This window comes from Schistocerca piceifrons, chromosome 1 (genome assembly GCF_021461385.2).
Source record: "Schistocerca piceifrons isolate TAMUIC-IGC-003096 chromosome 1, iqSchPice1.1, whole genome shotgun sequence".
Lineage (NCBI taxonomy): Eukaryota > Metazoa > Arthropoda > Insecta > Orthoptera > Acrididae > Schistocerca > Schistocerca piceifrons.
In genome coordinates this window covers 403171047-403192912 of record NC_060138.1, presented here as the reverse complement: position 1 = coordinate 403192912, position 21866 = coordinate 403171047, and the positions used below count along the sequence as shown (strand labels likewise).

The 21866-nt window shown below is 38.1% G+C and overlaps 2 protein-coding genes across 2 annotated transcripts in view; one reads left to right on the top strand and one right to left on the bottom strand.

Annotated features, from left to right (window-relative positions):
• Window positions 1–2615: 2615 nt before the first annotated feature.
• Window positions 2616–5063, bottom strand: LOC124788627 (nucleolysin TIAR). The gene is made up of 2 exons (XM_047255901.1): window positions 4965–5063; window positions 2616–4884 (listed from the first exon to the last, which is right to left on the bottom strand). Exon 2 carries the CDS (start codon window positions 4710–4712, stop codon window positions 3501–3503), a length of 1212 nt encoding a protein of 403 aa, XP_047111857.1. The 5' UTR covers window positions 4713–4884; window positions 4965–5063; the 3' UTR covers window positions 2616–3500.
• A 237-nt stretch (window positions 5064–5300) lies between these two features.
• The window catches only part of LOC124788618 (eIF-2-alpha kinase GCN2), a 312712-nt gene continuing 296146 nt past the window's right edge, over window positions 5301–21866 (top strand). Inside the window, exon 1 of the mRNA XM_047255891.1 lies at window positions 5301–5581. Within this exon, the coding sequence (XP_047111847.1) occupies window positions 5534–5581 (48 nt within the window). The 5' untranslated portion in view covers window positions 5301–5533. The remainder of the gene's footprint in view (window positions 5582–21866) is intronic.

Below are 21866 nucleotides of genomic sequence, written 5' to 3'. Positions count from 1 at the left end.
CCATCGTGGTTCAAGGTATTATTCCAAAAGGCTTGTAACTAAGTATCACATGTTAATCTTACGGTTCAGTTACGTTCATCAAAAATATCACAATAAAAATTACATCAGTCTTTAACTGAAGTCCTGATCTGAACATTTCAGGCCTTAAATAGTCTTACTACATGACGTAAGCCACCAGATTTCTCTGACTTTATACTTAGTTTCTAGCAGTTAAGAAAGATCCACCAAACTAATGAACACTTATGTTGTGGTCCCTACTGCATCTCAGATAAAACCGCTAAATAAAGTAAAAAAATTAATTATACTATCGATGCATATTACAAACCTCAGGTATTGCCATAATACAAGATCTGAAGCTTAAGGCTATGTGTAAGTGCAATTTGCGTGCATACGGCTTATGCTTTATCCTTCTACCAAATGTGTTTGCAAAAACATAATCAAACATTAAATTAATGTCTGTATGATAAAATTCTTTCTTCGTTATTCAAAACTTCGACTCATCTAAATCACAATCATTTTGACAGCATGAATTAAAAGTGGAAGTATTAATCACATATGGAGGGCTTTGTTTTCCAGCAGGGTGGCTACTGAAATAGTATCAACTGAACCTACAGATACCAAATGTCAGCTTTGTCCTATGACATAACACTGTGGTGTGTGTCGATTTCAGTTTTTAAAACGTGGGCAGCCCAAGGCCTAAGTTATGTTGTAAGGTGAGAGTTTGGTTCTGAGATGGTGAAGCCAACAAATGTGAATACTAAAACTCAGATGTGTTGACAGACTTATCTGTAGCACAGTCCAAAATCTAGGTTAAGTTCAAAGGTGAAGTTTGGTTGCGAGTTGGCAAAGTGCTATCCTTGACATACTGTGACATTTCAACAAATATCATAAGTACTTTGACATTGCCACTAGGCTGGAAACCAAAGCGCTGTTCTTAAGCAATACAAGTTGAGAAAGCCTACTACTAATCATCCTCATCCATCTAGACCAATAGTGTGAACAATGCATGGATGAAAAATACAAATTAAATTACCTAAAATGTAAATGTTATGATTTATTATGTTTAGAAACTGTAGGTTGCAAGCAAGAACAACACTCCAGCTCACTCATTTATTATTCGTTCATTCGAGCAGGTATATAACACAAAGCAAGTAAAGCAACCATTTTTCTTCATTTCACACTGATGACAAGATTCTTTCAAGTTCCATATATCTCACAAGAAATGTTCTAATGCTCTTAAAAGTCAGTTAACAGCAAGAAAATTTCTTGGTACCTCCAATCTGAAGTTGCAAGGAAACATAGAAACACTTGCAAGCAAAACTGGAATACATTATGGCTGCGACAACCATCAAAGATCCCTTCACCTCTTTATTTTGTGTATGAACTCAAGAGGAAAAAAAGGCCTTTTTTTTCCTCTGATGCAGTTGACTGTCGATTTTTATAAGCTATGATGACATGTCATCTATGAAGCAATATTTCAATTTTAATGTCAACATTTGGAATGCAACCTTGTAGAGCAATATCATGCTGAGTAACCCTTTCACACCGTAGCAGAATAAAAAATTAATCCGGATGCTTAAATTCAAGGTTTTTCGTTCTCCATTATGTTTTGGAAGACAAGGGCAGTGTTTGTTTTGGACATCATCGTACAAAGTTTTAGCACATCTTCTACATACCTATCTTGGTCTTTATTGTTCAAAAATAATGTTAAAAATCAGTATGGGAAATACTTGTGGTAAATAGTTGAGCACCTTCTCTCTTAGGGTCTCTTTCTGGAGGAGAACACAACAACTTATTGTAAAATTAAATAGAGATTGTATACAACTGTTACACTAACGGCCTTTCCAAATTCTACATCAGAGGATGTTCCAGAAAGATTAAACGTTTATTACAATATTTCCATTAACTGAATAACTGTACCTATTTTAACACTTTCGCCACTGTGTTTTGCTATAGTTAACTTCAATAAAACTCAAAATTTTCCGAAGAGATATTATCAACCTGGAACACAAATCAATTTTATATTACCTTCTGTCTCACTCTGCAGAATATTCACCATAAAGATCAGAATGAAAGAGGGACAGCTATGTAGTACCTTCTCTAGAGACAGGCCTTTAATAAAAACAGTACAATTTTTTTTTATGAACATGGTAATATATTCCCAGAAACAAATGTATTCACATTTCTCTTACACTGTTATTTGTACTGCTTGATACTTCATGGTGCAACCCAATGTAAAATAAACAGTACAATTTAACATAAACTGAAATGATGATCTGACCTTTGGAATATGCATATAACCTGTCATGTAACATAGCAAAAAACAAGAAAAAAAGTAACTTTTAACAAATTTTGCTCTATTCACAAGTTCTGATTAAAACTTTTTAACAAAGTTGTTGCTGAAAACTACACAATGACACCATACACTAGACATATAAAGTGTATTCTTCACTGTTTACAACTGCAATACCGGCAGTGGCAATAATATACAAAACAGTTTCAAAATTTATGACATGTAATATGCATATTGAAAAAAATTTAAACAAAAATTCCAGAATGGTGCAAACTAGGATAACAGGAATTTACAGTTACTGAATCTGTTAATATGTACACAATTTTCACCCAGACCCAAATATTTTATTATAACAATCAGTGAATCAAGTTAGCTGCTTGGATTCAAACAACAGCATTACATACTCATGTGACATGTTTAACTTAAAGCTAAGAATACAACACGCTGATCAGTTGTATGACGTTAACACCAGCAGGACACAGTACAAAATTAAAACTCCAAATCTACACTAAATAAACAATTTGCAGGAAGTCTGATGTGTAAACAATAGTTGTTTCCAATTTACAAATCATCCCATCAACAGTTTTACACACAAATTCTGAGCATCTTATGTGGAATGCAATGACAGCACAGTCTATTCAATGTTACATAATTAAATAGTTCACAAACATATTTAAAAGTAGAAAATTTTTCACTTACAAACAGCATCCTGCCAGTGACATTTGAATCCAGAAAAGAAAAATCTTGGGGGCTCCATGAGAGCATACAAAATGCCGTTGTCATCTAGCAAATCTACAAAATCTTATCACTTTTTACATATCTCTTCAGTAAACACATCTTTTATGATTTTTTTACTTTTTAAAACACAACACTATATGCCATGAATGTTGCTACTGAACAGAACATGTCTGCTTTAGTCCTGCAGTGGAGTCATGGCCAATGGTAGGGTGCCTGTCAGATGCAATATTGTTCTCCACTTTTAATAATACACACCATTAGTTTGTTGCAAAAACCAACTATAAACACGAGTTTGCACATACTACGAAATGATCTTGCATTTGTTACTGGAAAAGAAGCAAAACCATGTTCCCATCCCTCTCTTAAGGCAAGAGCTGGTTGAGTAGCATTATGCAGACCTCTGCTTATAAACAAGATACTCTTTTTTTTCTGTGCAGCAGCAGTTTACCAAGTTTATACAAATTCCACATCACTGCGTTGGGAACTGCTGCATTGTGTATGCCACCATGCCAGCTCCAGGCTGTTGCATAGCAGTTCCTTGAGGCATTTGCTGAGGAGGGACTGGTGGCTGAGCTGGAACTCCCTGCCAAGTAGCTGTCGGTAGTTGCACACCCATTCTGCCTGCTGTCATGTAGCCTTGGCTATAGCCAAACTGCCCACCACCATATGGATAACCCGGTTGCATTCCTTGAAGATACTGTCCCTGCATTTGTGCAGCTGCTTGGTAACTCTGTGGATACCAATAACCCATTTGCTGACCATAAGTATATGGATACTGTGCTCCACCTGCTGCTGGCTGGCCCATTCCAGCCTGAGCATGATTTGGATCACCACTTTCCTTTCCCCAGAAACACTTAACTGTCTGACCATTGATTTCTGTATTGTGAATGGCCTCAATGGCATGTGCTGCTGATTCTTTAGTTGAGAATCTGATGAAAGCATATCCCTTGTCCTTGAAAACTCTAATATCTTGTATCGTTCCAAATGGTGAGAAAGTTTTCTGCATGAGTTCTTCTGTTATACCACTACTGAAACCTCCACAGTAGACTGTACAATTAGTTGGACTTGACTGGTTGTACACTTCATCAAATGTGTGCAATTTATTATTCGCATGACGCGGCCTTTCGTTTCTAGGAGGTGGAGGTTTTCTTGTAGACCAATTTGTTCTAATGCTGCGGCTTCCTAACCACTGACCATTCATCGCCGCGATTGCATTTTCTGCTTCTGCTCTTTTCACAAATGAAACAAACGCATAACCTTTAGATTTTAAAGTTTGCGGATCTCTAACAATTCTGCAATTAGAGATTTCTCCAAATGGCGCGAAAGCTTCCCGAAGTGTGTGTGTTTCAATTTCAGGACTCAGATCCCCTACAAAAATGTGATGATGATTACTAGTGTCTTGTTTAGGTTGATTACCTGGAGATGTCGCCCAGTTTACCTTCATTTCCTTGTCCAGAAATAGCCTCTTGTTCATAGCAGCAAGGGCTGTAGCAGCCCCTTGATGATTCGTAAACTCCAGAAATGCGTAAGGGTCATTTCCGGGCTCACGAATGATTTTGCAGCCTTTGACGGGACCGATCTGCGAGAACAAGGCACATAGCAGGTCTTCTGACACGGAAGCGTCCAGATTACCGACGTACAAGGTCCGAGGATGACTTTCGTCACTCATCGGTCTTGACATATTATTCCTCGCACCAGGTAAGTAAATTACTATAAGTACTTCGTTGATTAGTAGCCCGCTGAATCCACATATGCTTGTACAAATGCTAGACGCATTACGATGCTCAAATGTTCGACCACGCTCAGAAGCGTTATTTCAAAGTGACATTTTTCTATCTTGATGTTGCACCATCCTACAAACGTTTCAAACAGTATTTGTTAACGAACAATCACAACAATAGATATAACTAACAACAACCTAAAAAATACCTACAAAGGCTGTAATATCACACAACAATCCTTCCAACACTCCTCCCCACTACAGTGAGATAAAATGAAGGGCGGACTACTCATGACATATTCTATCTTTGGCAAGATTCAATGTTAGTATCAAAATATATCGACAAAAAATTCATATAAATTTGATATAAAATACTTGTTGATGACGAAAAATATCGTAATAGTTAAATAACTGGTTTAATACTTACATAAAGGTAACATATAATTGTAAGACACACAAATTCACATGAGTTGTACTAATACGTAAATGCAGATATTCCACTATCTTCGAAAGTCAAAGTATCAACATGCACTGTGCAAGATAAAATCAACATAGCACTGGCAATTTCAAAAGTGCGGGGTTAACTTGTAGATGATATATTTTATATCCCTTACGCGGAACGATTTTATTTTTCGCTTCGCTTTTCACTGATCCTGATGTGTACACAGAAAAAGTCTTGAAAATAAAATAGAACTAACGACACCTTTGCTTTGTTGAAAATGTAGATCAAGACTCAGCGTCATCAATGTGTGGTACGCGGCTTACGGGTTGTGCTATGTAGTATGGAATCTCCGGAAGAACGCCAAGAAAATGAAATACAAGCATTAAAGGTAAACATAACGCGGAATATGTTTGCTACTGAATGGATTATTGATTGGAAATACATTTTTGTGGAAAACATCATGGTTCAGAGTTTAATATTTTACCTCTACTGCTAAACAAGTAATTGATGTATTGATGATAAATTTAGGGTAAAACTTGTGTATTCATAGGAGGTAAATGCACATATTTTGCCTGGGTAGCGACGTGTAAGAAAAATCTTGAGAGACTAATTGGAAGGTGTGACCAAGTTTGATATATATTTTATGAATTAAAAATAACTACCTTTTGTTGAGGAAGAATACTGGAAAGTTTGTTGTATTTAACAGTGTGCTGTTTGATGTTAGGCCAGGTAGGCTTAATCTTTCCGTACTTAGTCGTTCTCCAGAGTTGACAATCTTTATTGGTAAATATGCAGATGACTGACATTTTTATGGGCTGAGCGTTTTTCTTAAACTTCGCAAAACCGGATAGCAAAGAAACTGTTTTAATACAAGATTATGGGTTTTGTCCAAAAACTGATTACCATGTTGAAAGTTGAGTGAACAATCTCACCATCCAGTATTTCTCTTAGGCCCACACTTGACTTTTCAAATGCGGTGCTTAATGTTTGGCACCAAATACTTTTAACAATAAAAAATTAAATTAACCCAGCCTTTCAACCCTTCCTATGCTGCACATGGAGATCCAATGGCAGATACTATGAATAACTTAATAACTTTCCGCATTACTGTCAGAGGTAAGAAAATACTTTTGGTGTGAAGAGACTGAAATTCAAACCTCGCATTACTTTATTCAGTTACATCCTCAAGGCCAAATGCATGAGAAAACAGAGCTCCCTAAGAAAACTTGCAAAATTGGTCTACTGTTCATTATCAGAAGTATAATACTATGTGTTATATATATCCTGTAGCACCAAAACACTGCATTTGGTTCCAGACCTGCAAAATTTGTGGATCATTACTGGACATACTATGCCAAGAATCGCGATTTTAAGACAACGCTTTTATTCGAGACATTTAGAGAATATTGTAAATTTGCTAAGTGTCGGTAATCAAAGATCCTGCTTTAGTTCTGTCAAAATAATTAATGAGCTGAGCTTAGTGCTTGCTACTATCTTAAACTGTATGGCACTGAACCATATTGGTGTTGGTTGTGGACAATAGATTATGTACTGAACAATTCCAATACAACCAACAGAAAACTAACATTTTACTCAAATTGTTGTTAATGAAGAGGCATTGATACACTTTCACATGAATGAGGCACTTAAAGACTTACTGCCTGAAAAAAATGTGAATACACATAAAAATGAGTTTGTTGTTTCCTGGTTTACAGATGAGACAGTAGATTTCATTTGAAAATAACAACAAAATTTCTCAAGCATGGGAAGTGGTCTGAGAATGGGGCAGTAGTTAATACTGCATAAGTATATAAATAAATCATAATCCTGTTATGCATCCAGTGAAAGTTATTAGTGGATTCCGCAACACTTTTCATTGTTTATGTGGACTGCATGTTCATAATAAGACAATTCTGAACAGACTTGTATGTTATTGAGTATAAGTTTCTTACCCTCCAACATAACCTACATTACAAATCAGTCTGTCACAATCAAGGTTTTGATGTGTGTGTGTGTGGGGGGGGGGGGGGGGAGAATTCAAATACCACATTCTAGTCTGATTCTGTTATCAAACTCTTTGTTTTCTGAAGGAAAGAAGATCAATTTTAAATGTCTGATGCCATAACCACTGCACCCTGGCTATGGCAACTGTGAAATAAACCATTGTTTGTGGTTCACAGCACAGTAGGCTTCTGTTATCTGGTGAAGCAGAATAACAGACATATACACTCTGACATTAAAATTATCTATGAGTAGTAGGATCATAAAAATAAAAAGATGTTACTTGTTTACAAAATAGCATAAGAAATATGCAGGCATTGTGCCAGTGATGCACTCCATGTAAAAGGCTTAAAAACCAAAGGTTTCAATAAATTATAACTCATTTTTTTCTAAGAATACACTAGACGGTGTTTATGGAAATCTGACAGGACAAAAGAAACTGTCAAAGTAACAGCACCATTACAACAGTAAAGAACTGGCACAATTCAGTTAAAGATGCCATTAGTAAGGATAACGTATACCACAATAAATTAAGAGTCCAAAAGAAACACAATAAAAGAAGCTAAGATGAAAAATTATGATAGCTTCAGTGCAGGCTGTCACAAGTTAAGGAAAGAGCTATGGCACCTGGATATGAACACACAAAATGAGCATACTTCTTTACATTCTTGTAATCCTTACAATTTTAAAGATTACTTGTGCAGTATACAAAAAGCAGTAAGTGTTTGCAGGTGAAGTCCCTGTTTACCTATTCGAAATATAAGAAACTGCATTCTGATGGTATTGTGAAAATTGCTGAACCCAACAAACCTTTAAAAATGCTCATAATAACGTCTTGGAATATAATTAACATGATTTGTTAAATAACTGAACCACAAGATACAAGGAATGGCAGGTTTTATTTCTTTCAAATTAAACAGTAGGCAGCATTCCATATAACGATAAGTTTTCAATCTTTGTCAGCTGCAAAATTGTATACAGAACAGTGAAAAGCAGTGAGGTTATGTGCAGGACTACATATATTCTCCAGTGGAATTTCTTTTACACCAAACCTAGTGAGCAGACACAGATGCTCTGGTCAACTGGTCCTACCAATATTGGGTGTCTGCTTTGCCCCAGGATGTAATGATGTTGTAGCATCAGATGTCATACATGCACAAACAGAGAACATAACAGTGGCAAAATTATTTTTGCATCTAATATATTATTTTTTTGTTAAAAGTTTTAGTGATAGACTGATCTGTATTGTAACCTGAGGTGTAGCTTAGGTTGAAAGGTGATAGTTTTGCTAATTGGTGAATCCAGGAAATGCGAATTGTGTCTCAGGTGTGACTGGCTGTTCTGTAGCATAGCCCAAGGCCTAGGTTATATTTTGAAAGTGAAAGTTTGTCATTGGGAAGTGGCACTGAAAGCTGTAGTCCAACCAGTGCATCACTATCAGTAAAGCTTCTCAGGAACATGCCGTTACCATTTAGAAATACTTACAAGAAACTTGGTTTTGGTTCACTCTCACAGCCCAGTCCTGCCAGTATCTCCATTCTATTTTCCAAGGTACATAAGTGCTCTTCCTTATGTCTTTCTCAACTAGCATTTCAGAATTCATTTACCCAATGAATCTGTCTTTTCATGCAGGAGTGTTAGTTTAGTATGATACGCAGGAGAGCTTACGATGAGCTTGGAAAGTGGAATAGAGGTATTGGCAGAATTGAGGCTATAACGGTAGGCCATGAGATGATGAATGATGCCTGGATATTGTAGATGGTAGAAGCCTTGTGTGCAAAAATGTGTGGGTATAAATTGAAGTCCTGACTTGGAATATACGTTTTAAACGATAATGAAGTTTCACAGGAACGCACACAGCTATAGAGTATGATCACATCATTATAGGATTATAGTAAAAGAGAATACTTGTAATAAGTACCAATTAGCGTGCATTTAATTTTAAATTAAACTAAGCAATAATCACTAATACCAATTCCAAGTTTGATGTGGTAGTTAATGAATGGGTGTTTCATGTCCCTTGTCAAAATCTTGAAGGTACTACCGACTCGGACAGCTTCAGTTTTGTTGAAATTTATGTAGATTACACCTTAGAAATCCACATGAACTTGTGCAAAGTTTTATCTCCATCTGTAACTTGATATAGACACGAAAGCAGTTTTCATGTAGTCCACTTTCTTATGAACTGCATGTGGTCCACTTTCTTATGAACTGGAAATGTGTAAAAAAATTCTCATGTTTGGCAGACTGTTGTACCTAATCTAATAGGGTTAGGACTCTGCATTTTGCCATCCTGTCACAGTTGTTTGTACAGAATACAGAACTAACTTACATGAAGATTAAGAGATCAGTGTCCATGTCACATTCTAGACATAGTTGAAAAATTTTGTTCTGACATATTTTCTACGTGGAATCTATCGGGGTAACTTTGTACCAATTTCTTCCATTTTATGAAAATACTGGACATAAAGTAAGTTACACATCACCATAGGCATTGTAACATTTTATATCTATAGTCACCACATGTTTAGGAAAGTAAAAATTTACAATAACTGTTTTAATACTAGTTGAAGTTAACTGTCCTTGAGGGTAACTTTAGACCAGTCGCAAAAAGCGTTGTGTAAATTTAAAACATGCCAGAAGGAAATCTGATTTTAATAAGAAGTAAAAACAAACTGTTGATTCAGTATTGAGATTGACCGAAGCGTCCAATCCAACCCGTCTGCTTTGACCCGTGACGTAAGGCTGTTGTGGTGTGTGACGTCACGACGGTGCGGAATTTAGTTTGTGAGAGTGGCGTGTTTGTAGGTGTCGTTTTGATGTGATCGATGGTGCCGTCTGGTGGTGTGTTAGGTGATGTTTTTGGTTTAGTTTGTGTGTGTGGTGTGTTTACAGGTGGCGTATTGTTGCGGTTGGTGATTCTCTCTGGTGGTGTGAGTATGGGTAGCATGTTACATGGCGTATGGGGTTCATTTGCGTGATAGCATTGCACATGTGTGGTATCGGGACTGTGCTTTCAGCGGAATATTCTTCAGTGAGTTAACGATTTTAGTTTTGCTATTTCGATGTTATCGTAGTTTTTTTCTGTTCGTCGTGTGTGAATTTTGGTAAATTGCTTTTTTTATATATATATCTTTGGTAGGTATGGATATGACTGACAAGGTCAACAGTTTTCGGTTGTCGGCGATAATGGGGGACAGTGTGTTTGTTGTCTCTAATAAAATTTCTTCAGCTATTTGGATTTTTTGATTAAGTCGTGAAGTGTCGAGTATATCGTGAAGAAATGAGGCTGGCTTAAAGTTCCAGCGTCTCGGACCAGGGATGGCTGTATGTGGAGATGTCGTAAGGATAACAGGTCAAGCGAAGTGTTTGATTCCAGTTTTGTTGGTTTGTTGTGTTTTTTGAGATAGTGATGATTTTGGATGTGGTTGTAGTTTTGGGTTTTATGATTTGGTATTGGTAGTTTCTCTTGACTTATATAGGTCAAGGGAAGTGTTCGATTCCAATGTGTGGTTGTGGCTGTGGGTTTTCCGGTATCGGGAGTTGCTGTTGAGCTATGTAGGTCAAGGGAAGTGTTCAATTCCAATTTGTGGGATCGGGAGCTGCTGTTGAGCTATATAGGTCAAGGGGAGTGTCCGATTACAGAGGATATTGTGTTTAGTGGAATTTGGGGAGTTTTGTGTTGTCAGTTTTTTTCGGCGTTTTGTGTCGTTTGAAATGGTGGTGTGTCTCTAAATTTGTTTATATTTATTTTGTCCCCACCCAAAAACCCCCAATTTCCCACGCTTGTCCTGTTAGTTTAATTAGGTTTTTTGTGGAATGTGTGTGTGTTGGTTTTTCCATGTATTTTTGTGTTTGTGGTCATATTTGTGACGTCTTGGGTCAAAGCAGACAGGTGGATTCGGACGCTTCTGTATTTCCCAGTATTGCAGGTTTACTTTGAAATGTCAAAGTATTTTTATGAACCTGGCATTGGTCAACTTAAAACACTGCCACCTGATGCTCAGTTCAATTATAGCATAATAACGAGCCTGAGAGTTTGTAAGAAGGTGGAAAGACAGCTGAAATGCCAACAGGAAACCACAGAGGTAATAAATCTGTTACTTTTAGTATAAAATAATACAAGTATGTGGAGCAGCCTCCATTTGAAACAAAAGTAGTAACTGGTACAAAGATACCCTGACTGGTTAAAAGTTACTCTAATAGACTGTATTTCAGCAGGAATAGGGAGTGAGTAAAAGCCACTGGAAACATACTCATTTTCAGTGCTTTGCCTGCCTGACTGTCAGAAAATTAGTACATTGTGAAAAACACAGACTTTTCTGCCTGTACAAATAATGTGGAATAAGTCCTTGATCTTCAAAAAGTTCTATAATATTTTGCCTTGTGTTCTGGAAGGTTCTATCCTGGCTTGCTTTTTAGATTTGGAGTATTACTTTTTCCCTCTATAGCTTGCTTGCTGCTTTCATATCCTCTCTGAAATTTAAAATTCTTTTGAAGTCGTTTTAATGGAGCATCTTTGGGGATTTAAGGTCAAAATGAAATTTTTGTCTTGACAATTGGATATATTGTACTTTTTCTTCATCCCTTTATTTCTTTGATCACCTGCTTGTACTCTGAACGACTATGACATTCTTTTCTTGCTCTAGCTTACTGTGATTCACTAACTTCAACTCTGCCAACTGATGCAATTTTCTTAATTACTGCATCTTTAACTGGCACATCTTTCACTTAGCATAGCTATCTCGTGAATCAATTTGTATAATTTCAGTGGTGATGTTCCAACAGATGATGAGTTTGTACTTGTAACTTCAGAAATATGGACTTATTGTGGTTGGTATGGAATTAACATCTGTGGAGTCTTCTTCGTGGAAAAATCTTTACTGTGTTATGGGCACAGTTTTTGGCCTGGTTTTATGTCAGACTTCACTGTACGTGTTAGCTGAGCTGCCTTTTACAAATCAATTGTCATTGTGGAAAATTGGGTTTTCTGCTGGTAATCCACGTTGAACACGAAGTTTTGATTGTGTAATTGGCAATCTTCATCAGGCCTTCTGTGTGGCCTGAAAAGGCTAAAAGAGGTGAGGAACAAAAATACATGTTTTTAATAGATGTAAAATGCTCTATTCAGTGACATCACATAAGTAAAGCTGTTAGCAACCTGAACATTAAGTTCAAGTGCTTCCATCACCAGTGTCAATTTGAATGAAAACATTTTAGGTCATGTCAGTACAGTAATTTTTAGTGTTTGAGAATGATGTGATGTAATACCCAAAATGTTTTTACTCACACCCAAAGGTTAATTTGAACATCACAGTGCTTCACTATCTTTTAAGACAGGCAAAATTTGTTATATTTGGTGTTTTTAATGTAATTCATACATCATTAGCTTTCTGATAGGTACTGACAAATGATCTTGTTTCCTCACTACCTGTTCCTTATTGAAATATTGGGGGGGGGGGGGTGGTTCATGGGAAAAAATTTTCATGAAGTTTGAAGAGAAATGGGTGGTGTTCGAAGAGAGATGGCTGTTGCTTCTTTAAATTCATTTGTGTTATTTCTGAAAACAAAAATTTGTCAAGATGGCATGTTTGAGGAACCCATCTATTTAAGGTCAGGAACAGTGTCTTGCATTTTTTTTACACATTTCCAGTTCCAAATAAAGTAATCATTGTGAAAATGACTCTAGTACATACACAGAGTTACAGATAGTGCTGAAACTTTGCCAGTTCATGCAGGCCTCTTAGATACATTTCAAAAAAATTGGAAGATGATGAAGTTGTGACCAAAGGACACTTGATGTGGAATGAGCCAAATATATGACTTCAGAGTGCATGTTTAGGTCTACATTTTATGAAAGTGAACAAGTATTGCAAAATTGCTCATTGTGCAATACTGAGTTGCTTGTGATCTCCAGGGTACTAGACAAGTTGTGATGATATCATCCCATAGAATTCCTCATCTGCTCTGAGTGCCTAACATGCCATCTAGGCTATCCAGCATATGTACACAACAGAGAAACAATTCCATAGCATCCAGGTCTCTCTCTCTCTCTCTCTCTCTCTCTCTCTCAAGAGCAAGGGAAGACGTAATTCTCCTTTGTACCAGGGCACGTTTGTGGATTCAACAAGACAAGTTAGCAAAGGATGCCTGTGACAGGGCCACTGTGTCAAATTGTATTATCCCCTGCATGTCATCGCATTGTTGTGATGGAAGGTATTGTGGCTGGAAAGTGAAGATTGTGTGATGTAGTTGCTAAAGCCTACAACCTGGTTATGACGTAGTCTTCCGAGCTGTAGAGATGCAACAAAGTGCTGGTAATTCGCTTCAGATTGTGTGCCAATCTGTGTTGTAGCATTCTTCTGTCAGCAAGAGGACTTACCTGTGTGCAGTCCTTTTAGTGTACTATTATACACGGGGTCATTCCATGTCAGTTCAACCTGGGGCTCCAGCTCATAGTCTCAGATTTGACTGAAATTCAGTACACTAATTCTACCATGTGTGGAACACTCGTGTACAAAGTATTAGTTTCTGCTGCCAATTAGTTCCAGAAGTATGACTTGTGAAAGAAGGTGGCGTGACCTGGAAATTGCAACCCGCATCTGGCAATCTATCTTCAGACCCAACTTCAGATCTTAATAACTTTGGAACTATTCCACACAGTCCAGTGAAATTTTTACAACCCAGTAACATCCATTTAGAGAACACACTCCATGAATCAAAACACCAACAACTTATTTCTGAGGGAAAATAAAAAATTCCAAAATGTGATTAAAAAATGTAATACGTTAAAAGGTACATATTGTAGGTGCCCTCTATGCCAAATATAATTCACTCAAAAAGGGTATAATTTTTTTGTGTTAAGCTTAATGTGGCCTAAACACACACAGAACTCATCATGCCCATATCAGTCACAAAAACTGAGTTACATGCACACAAAAATACAAAAATTTGAAAAATTACCTGAAAAACATGGATTTTCTAAGTGTGGTAGCACAAAAGGGACAAGTGGTATGTTACTAGGTTGTAAAAATTTCACTGGGCTGTGCGGAATAATTCCAAAGTGATTAAGACCTGAAGTTGGGTCTGAAGATAGAGTGCCAGATGCGGGTTGCAATTTCCCGGTCACGTCACCTTTCACAAGCCATTATTCTGGAACTAATTGTCAAGGTAACTCAAAATTTTGTACATGAGTGTTCCACACTTGGTAGCATTGGTGTGCTAAATTTCAGCCAAATCTGAGACTATCAGCTGGAACATTTTCTCAAATTTGTTTCATTGACTTGGAATGACCCCATGACATTTTAGAAAAGTGCCCCTAGTATGACCATTAGAAGTCCATTAATGGTGTCAGGAGACATGCTGTTTATATTTAATGATGGGACATAGTGTCAAATAGTTTTAAATTTTTGTACTTATTCCCATCTACTACTGTAAGTACTTGGGAGACAAATTAAATTGAAATATCTTACTAGCATTCTGTTCTTGGTATGGTGCACCTGGTTCTTGTCAACCAAAGTCATCTTTCACATTTCATAGTAGTTCTGTTATTTTCAGCACGCAACTGGGGGAGGATGGTCTGCTGCCATTTTCGGATATACTGGTCAAAAGGAGAGCTGGGTTATTTGGTCCTAGTGTGTATGGCAAGCCAACGCTCGCTGATTTATTCCTGCAAGCTAGCAGCTGCCATCACCCTTCACAGAAGAGTGAAGTTCGAAAGACATTGGTCCACAGGTGCATGCCTTGTTACACTAAGATAGTCTGATGTCAGAAATAGAGCATCTATGCTCAACCTTCTGCCAAAATAAGTACATTATCAAGCCTTTCAACTAGCCTGCCTGCCATATACTATAGAAGAAGAGCAAGGTGAAGCAGAGACTGTGGCATACCTGCTCTATGGAAAATCTCTTTCTGCCAAGATCAACAGGATTCTCAAGATGCATAATATCAAGTGTGCTTCATGTCTACCTACCACATGGCTAAGACAGGCAACTAAAACAGCCATTGCCAAGGATTGTCTGGAAATTAATCATGGCCTATGAGAGAAAGAAGTATTGTGGTACAGACCACCATATACTGGGACAGTGTTACTAGAACGACAATAGAGAGAAAGGTGGCATAAAACCTCACAAATCTCAAGACCGGGTACCAACTGCACTGGAATTGCTTGAAATGGGACGGTCACTGCAGCAGAACTCAACAAAAAGAACAACTTAGAAGTCGGTGGAGCACTTGCCTGCAAAAAGCAAAGGCCCTGAGTTGAAGTCAATTTTATTCTGACAGTAAGTTTCAGGGACTAAGAACATGGTCCCCAGAAATGATCCCCAGACACAGCACCATCTGGAGCATACCAAGACAGAATGCCAGGTTGCTGTCAGGTGCACCATATTGAAAACTAAATGGCAGCTTGCAGCAAAGAAACCAGATATAAGATGGAATATATCATGACATTTCTAGTGTGAACAGACTGCAGACAGGGTATCTACAACCAATCATTGAAGGTGGAGGTAGAGGGTATAAATATTGGACCTGTTCATTCAACTATCAGGCTCGATTACCACCTAATAAAGATAAGTCACACTGTTGAAATATTGTGCATGGCTGACTGATATCTGGCAGCACCTCTGTTACCCTAAGAAGTCAACCAAAATCAAATTAAATTTTTGCTTCACACTGTAAAGATTCTCATGTACTTAACAGTGACTGTTATTAAGAAATACTACTATATGTCAAAGTAGAATTTATTGTAGCATCAGCCACTTTTCCTTACTTATTTTGTTTTTTTCTTTGACTATTGAACATTCACACAGAGATACATACTGGATGATTATATTTGGGTTTCACTAAGCTATATAAGTGTGACAAATTCTGCGGAAATTCAGGAGTAAGTGAGAAACTGTATTATTTTTTTTTGCTTTTTTTTTTTTTTTTTTTTTTTAAAAAAAAAATCCTGGCCCGAGATAAAGGCCTCCAAAGGTGACATTACAAACACCATTTTGAAATGCGAATTTCGTAAAAAAATTTAAAATTCTTTATCTCTGTAACACTTCTAGATATTTTGTTACAGTTTTTTATTTGAAAGATAATTCTTTGTGATTACAATGGTATACTCCGTTTGGACATACAAGGTGTGATTTGGAAGTTTCAAGACTGATTAATATCTGAGTAGGACTGATTCACAAGGAGTTTGTTGCTCGTGGACAGAATGTCACAGGTGACTTTTATGCTGGAGTGCTCCGCCGCTTCAGGGATAGAGTTCACCGTGTCCGCCCAGCGATTGGATTCTCCACCACGACAATGCACCCACTCACACATCGCATGCCGTTGCCGAAGTTTTGGTCAAGTTCAACGTGACAACACTGCCGCAGCCACCCTACAGCTCTGACTTCGCTCCAAGTGACTTTTTCCACTTCCCCCAAATCAAGACAGGCCTAAAAGGGAACCGATTCGACGCCATCCAGCAGGCTTCAATGAGGGCCCTTGACAGCATGACGCCCGAGGCCTTCCAGAAGGGCTACGAACAGTGCTGTGTTGATGTTGAAGGATCATATTTTGAAGAATTTTAGTCCCCTGTACTTAAATGTCCAATAAATTTCTAGTTCTGAGTTAAGTCTTGAAACTTTTGAATCACATCCTGTATCTGTCAAAGATCTTTTACTGTTGCCTTTTGAATTTTTTTAATAATTCACCGATTTTTTTTATTTTTATTTATTTATTTTTTCAAAAATGCCAACCCAGAAAAGTTGATTTTTTCCCCCCTCGTGATTAATACATTGTAGTACTGTATTCCCTGTAAAGGAGAGCTTCCACTTTTAAGTTAGAGAGGTTTCATTATTAAAAAAATCATGTTTTTTAACTTTCAAGGGTAATGTATGTCTTCGCTGCTTATTAATTTCTTTGTTACAATGTTTATTTCTATTGTCTGTGTTGCAGTTATTTCTTATCACTTTCTTTGTTGCAGTTATTTCTTTACACTTTCATTGTTGCAGATATTTCTTACACTTTGTTGTAGTTTCTTTGTCGTGGTTGTTCATTGTAGGTTTATGTATTGAATTTGTTCAGTGCTAATCTGTTTACTGAAGCGGCTTCTAAGAACTCTTAAGACCATCCAGTGAGTTTTGTGTTTTCGTGAGGAATTTGCCAGTTGACACTGTTGCAGTGTGTTTTGTGAAAAGGACTGTTTAAAATGTGTTCTGACTGGGGCCACAGGAGAGTGAAGTGTGCTGACTATTTGCGTATCCATAAAAGAGTGATATATAATACAAACAAAAAAACATACTTTGATCAGATTGGGAATAAGTGTTAGCATTTGAAGACTCTGTTTCAAAGTGAAGATGTTTCCAGTGATGACTTTTTGTGTTCTAAATGTTTTGACAGGGTAACAACAGTGACAGTATCTGAACAAGGTGAAGCCTCCCATGATGCAGATTTTGCATCAATATAGGAAGAATTAAATACCCTGAATCAGTCAGCTACAGAGGTAGGTGTTAGTCCTGTTAAGAAACTCTGCTCAGTGAAGTTGAATTATAAGCTCTGTGCATCAAGAAAGCCCAGAGAAATTACTAAAGCTATGGATGAATACACTACAGCAAAACCGACCACACTCTTCAAAGTAGAAATTCCATCTTCTGAAGAAAATGAACCAAAACACTCTTGCACCTCTTTCTAGGAATTTTTCACAAATATCAATTCAGTTCTTGAATATTGTGCATCCTACAATGAAAAGGTGCAAGTTTTAACTATTAGTCCAGAGACATTTTCAAAGAAAACAATTTTGAACCACATTCCATCAGTATCAAAGTACATGGTAGACAAGTCAAGAAATGTGGGATCTACAGTATAAAAGAAGTCTTTGGAGAGCAGATCCCTATTACGGTCATCCTGTAGAAGCAGCTCAAGTTAAAATAGTGCAGTCGTTTTATCTGGAAAATAAATGGGACTGTTCTCACCAGAGTGCTAACAAAAAAGACACTGTAACTGTAACAGTTGAAGGTCAAAAAGTTGTGAAAGTGAGGAGGTGCAGGACTCGCAGTATTAAAGAAACTTTTGCGGTTTACAGGAGCAACTAAACTACTTCATATATTTGAAGATCAAAATTTTATACACTAGAACCTAAGTGGGTAGTTCCACATCCATCTAGAGGTGTCTGGTTTTGTGTGTACTGCGCAAATTTTGAATTTTGTGTGGTAACTTTGAAGAACTTACTGGAACACATGACATATGACACCCTGGTTGGGCGTATGAAGTCATTGGTAGCCTGTGACATAAAGCGAGAGACTTGTTTACTTCAAGAATGTGGTGACTGCCTTGGAAAGGGAGGACTGTACTTACAGACACTTGGCCTGGAAGACTTAGCAGATAACTGTGCAGAAATTACATATGCAACATGGGAGGAAAATAAATGAATTAAGAAAATGTTGCCTTTAACAGTTTTTATTGACGAACTTGGTAAATGGTCATCAAAAGCAGTAACACAGCAGCATCTGAAGAAATTTCAACAATAACACATTGCAGAAGAGAAAGGATGTGTACAGGCTGAAGAACTATTGTTTAGTGCTTCACTGTGATTTTGCTGAGAACTGGTCTGTAATTCTCCCACAAGAAGTACAAGGGTATCATTGGAGTAATGACCAGGTTTCAATTTTCACAGGAGTGACATATTTTCGAAACAAGATCATAAGTGTCACAGTTATAAGTGATGACACAGGACATGACTCAGCACATGCTTTGCTAGCTATGTGCAAAATTCTTCAAATGTAAACAGGGGCAGAGAAGATAATCATTCTTTCTGGTGGTGCTCCTAGTCATTTTAAAAATTGTTACCAGCTGTTTGAATTGAGTAAGTCACTTGTGCCAACTGATTGGATATACAGTGATACTGGTCACGGGAAGGGGCCTTGTTATAGTGTAGGCGGCCTGCTGAAGCACCATGCTACAAAACGTAATCTTTCCAGACCAAATACAGCTGCAATTCAGAATGCTGAGGATTTTACGAGAGTCACCTTAAAGAGCGAGAAAGAAAAAATTGCGTTTGTTCGGTCAACACCTCAGAAACAGCAGGATAAAATTCAGATTCACATCCTGAGAATGGGGCACTCAACTGCGCAGCCATTAGTGTGGGATGTTTGACGCATGTGTGTATGATTGTGACTGGTGGATTGCAGAGATTATAGACATCACTTATGAGCTAAGCGAAATTGTAGTGAACTTTATGCTACCACATGGACCAGCTGCTGGATATAAGTTTCCAGCTGAAGGAAAGCAGCAAAGCCACCAGCGCTCACTTCATGTTCACAATGTTTCGAAGTGTGTAAGTGCTCCAGTTCCTATTGGTTCAACAGGAAAGCATCACTCTATATCAAAGGAAGATACTGAAGCAGTGGAAAACATTTGTAGCTCATTGGCTGGCCAATTTCAGCAGTGGAAAACATTTGTAGCTCATTGGCTGGCCAATTTCAGTACAAAAGAGAGTGGACAGAAGTTGTATAAATTGAAATCTTTAGGTCTTTGGACCATTCACATACATTTGGGAACCATTTAAAATGCTTGAAAAAACGAGTCTCTTACTCATCTTTCAAAACTAAAATTATGTTAAATAAATCTAGGTTTTGATTTTTTTTATGAGCCTGTTATGTGGTAATAAAACAGCTTTTATATATGGCAGAAATTGCATTTGTTTATAAAACCTGTCCAACCTAAAAGTGGAAGCTCTCATTCTCAGGGAATGTAGAACTATATGATACTAATCAACAGAAAAAAATCAAAATTTATGGATTGGCATTTTTGAAAATAGAAAAAGAAGAAAAATTTTCTATAAAGGAAGTTCAGAACGCTATAGTAAAATTACTTTTACAGATAAGTCCAAATGAAGGATTTTTTTGTAATCATAAAGCAATTACCTTTAAAATAAAAAAAAAACAACAAAATATTTAGAATTGTTCCAGAGATACAGCATTTTAATTTTTTTTCCAAAATTCGCATCTTCAAAATGGTATGTGCAGTATCATCTTTGGAGGGCTGTATCTCGGAGCAGAAATTTTTTGCAGAGAAAACAAAAAGATATATGTTCCTTACTTAGTCCTTCATTTTAACATATGCTAAAGTCAATAACATCCAAGACTATGAAGGTAAGATTCTTTCCTAGCCTGCCTGAATTGATATGGACTATGCCAACACTGACTTTTATTCTTGTACCAAAATGAAACTATATACTTTTTCCTGTGGTATTGGAAACAGCCTTCAGAGAAGAGATCAATGATGTTACATGTAGAACTTGATCAAATAATAGGTAAGTGCTGCAAACGCCTGTTACTTCATCAGGAGGTAACTTCTGGCCTATTGTACCAAATCTAAGCAGACATGCACCTCAGGTATGGTTTGTGTGTTTATAATTGTGACTGTCATATCAAGTGCTCAAAATTATGATCCTGAGTGTTGGTATATGCCATAAAGCAGTTCTGAATAGACAAGAGGCCTACTGTACATTAAATTTCATCTGAACTCACCCATTTTCCAGGTTGCCCTTTTTTTCCCTTGTAGGAGTATTGTTCTAATTTTTCCACATAAATATCCAGAGAGAGGTCTAGTGAACTTGCTAATCATTTTGTATTTCCCGAATGACAGAACTTACAATGTACTAATGTTCTGTTTAAAACATCTGTAATTGTCTGTGGGGAACAGGCAGTACATCCATTGTGTTGGTATCACATGCATTGCTTTATGTCCTGTAATGATACATGCAACTCCTTCGGAGTCTGATGTATCCCTACGTTTTTTTTTTTTTTTTTTTTTTGGGAGGGGGGGGCTGGGAGGGAGGTTGTCTGAGCTACATTATTTTCATGAAAGTGCTTCACCACAAAAAAAATGGTTTTCTTTCTCATATGTACACTCCTGGAAATGGAAAAAAGAACACATTGACACCGGTGTGTCAGACCCACCATACTTGCTCCGGACACTGCGAGAGGGCTGTACAAGCAATGATCACACGCACGGCACAGCGGGCACATCAGGAACCGCGGTGTTGGCCGTCGAATGGCGCTAGCTGCGCAGCATTTGTGCACCGCCGCCGTCAGTGTCAGCCAGTTTGCCGTGGCATACGGAGCTCCATCGCAGTCTTTAACACTGGTAGCATGCCGCGACAGTGTGGACGTGAACCGTATGTGCAGTTGACGGACTTTGAGCGAGGGCGTATAGTGGGCATGCGGGAGGCCGGGTGGACGTACCGCCGAATTGCTCAACACGTGGGACGTGAGGTCTCCACAGTGCATCGATGTCGTCGCCAGTGGTCGGCGGAAGGTGCACGTGCCCGTCGACCTGGGACCGGACCGCAGCGACACACGGATGCACGCCAAGACCGTAGGATCCTACGCAGTGCCGTAGGGGACCGCACCGCCACTTCCCAGCAAATTAGGGACACTGTTGCTCCTGGGGTATCGGCGAGGACCATTCGCAACCGTCTCCATGAAGCTGGGCTACGGTCCCGCACACCGTTAGGCCGTCTTCCGCTCACGCCCCAACATCGTGCAGCCCGCCTCCAGTGGTGTCGCGACAGGCGTGAATGGAGGGACGAATGGAGACGTGTCGTCTTCAGCGATGAGAGTCGCTTCTGCCTTGGTGCCAATAATGGTCGTATGCGTGTTTGGCGCCGTGCAGGTGAGCGCCACAATCAGGAC

Bases quoted from the DNA above. Each gene is read 5' to 3' on its own strand.
- LOC124788627 (XM_047255901.1), bottom strand. From the start codon at position 4,712: ATGTCAAGACCGATGAGTGACGAAAGTCATCCTCGGACCTTGTACGTC.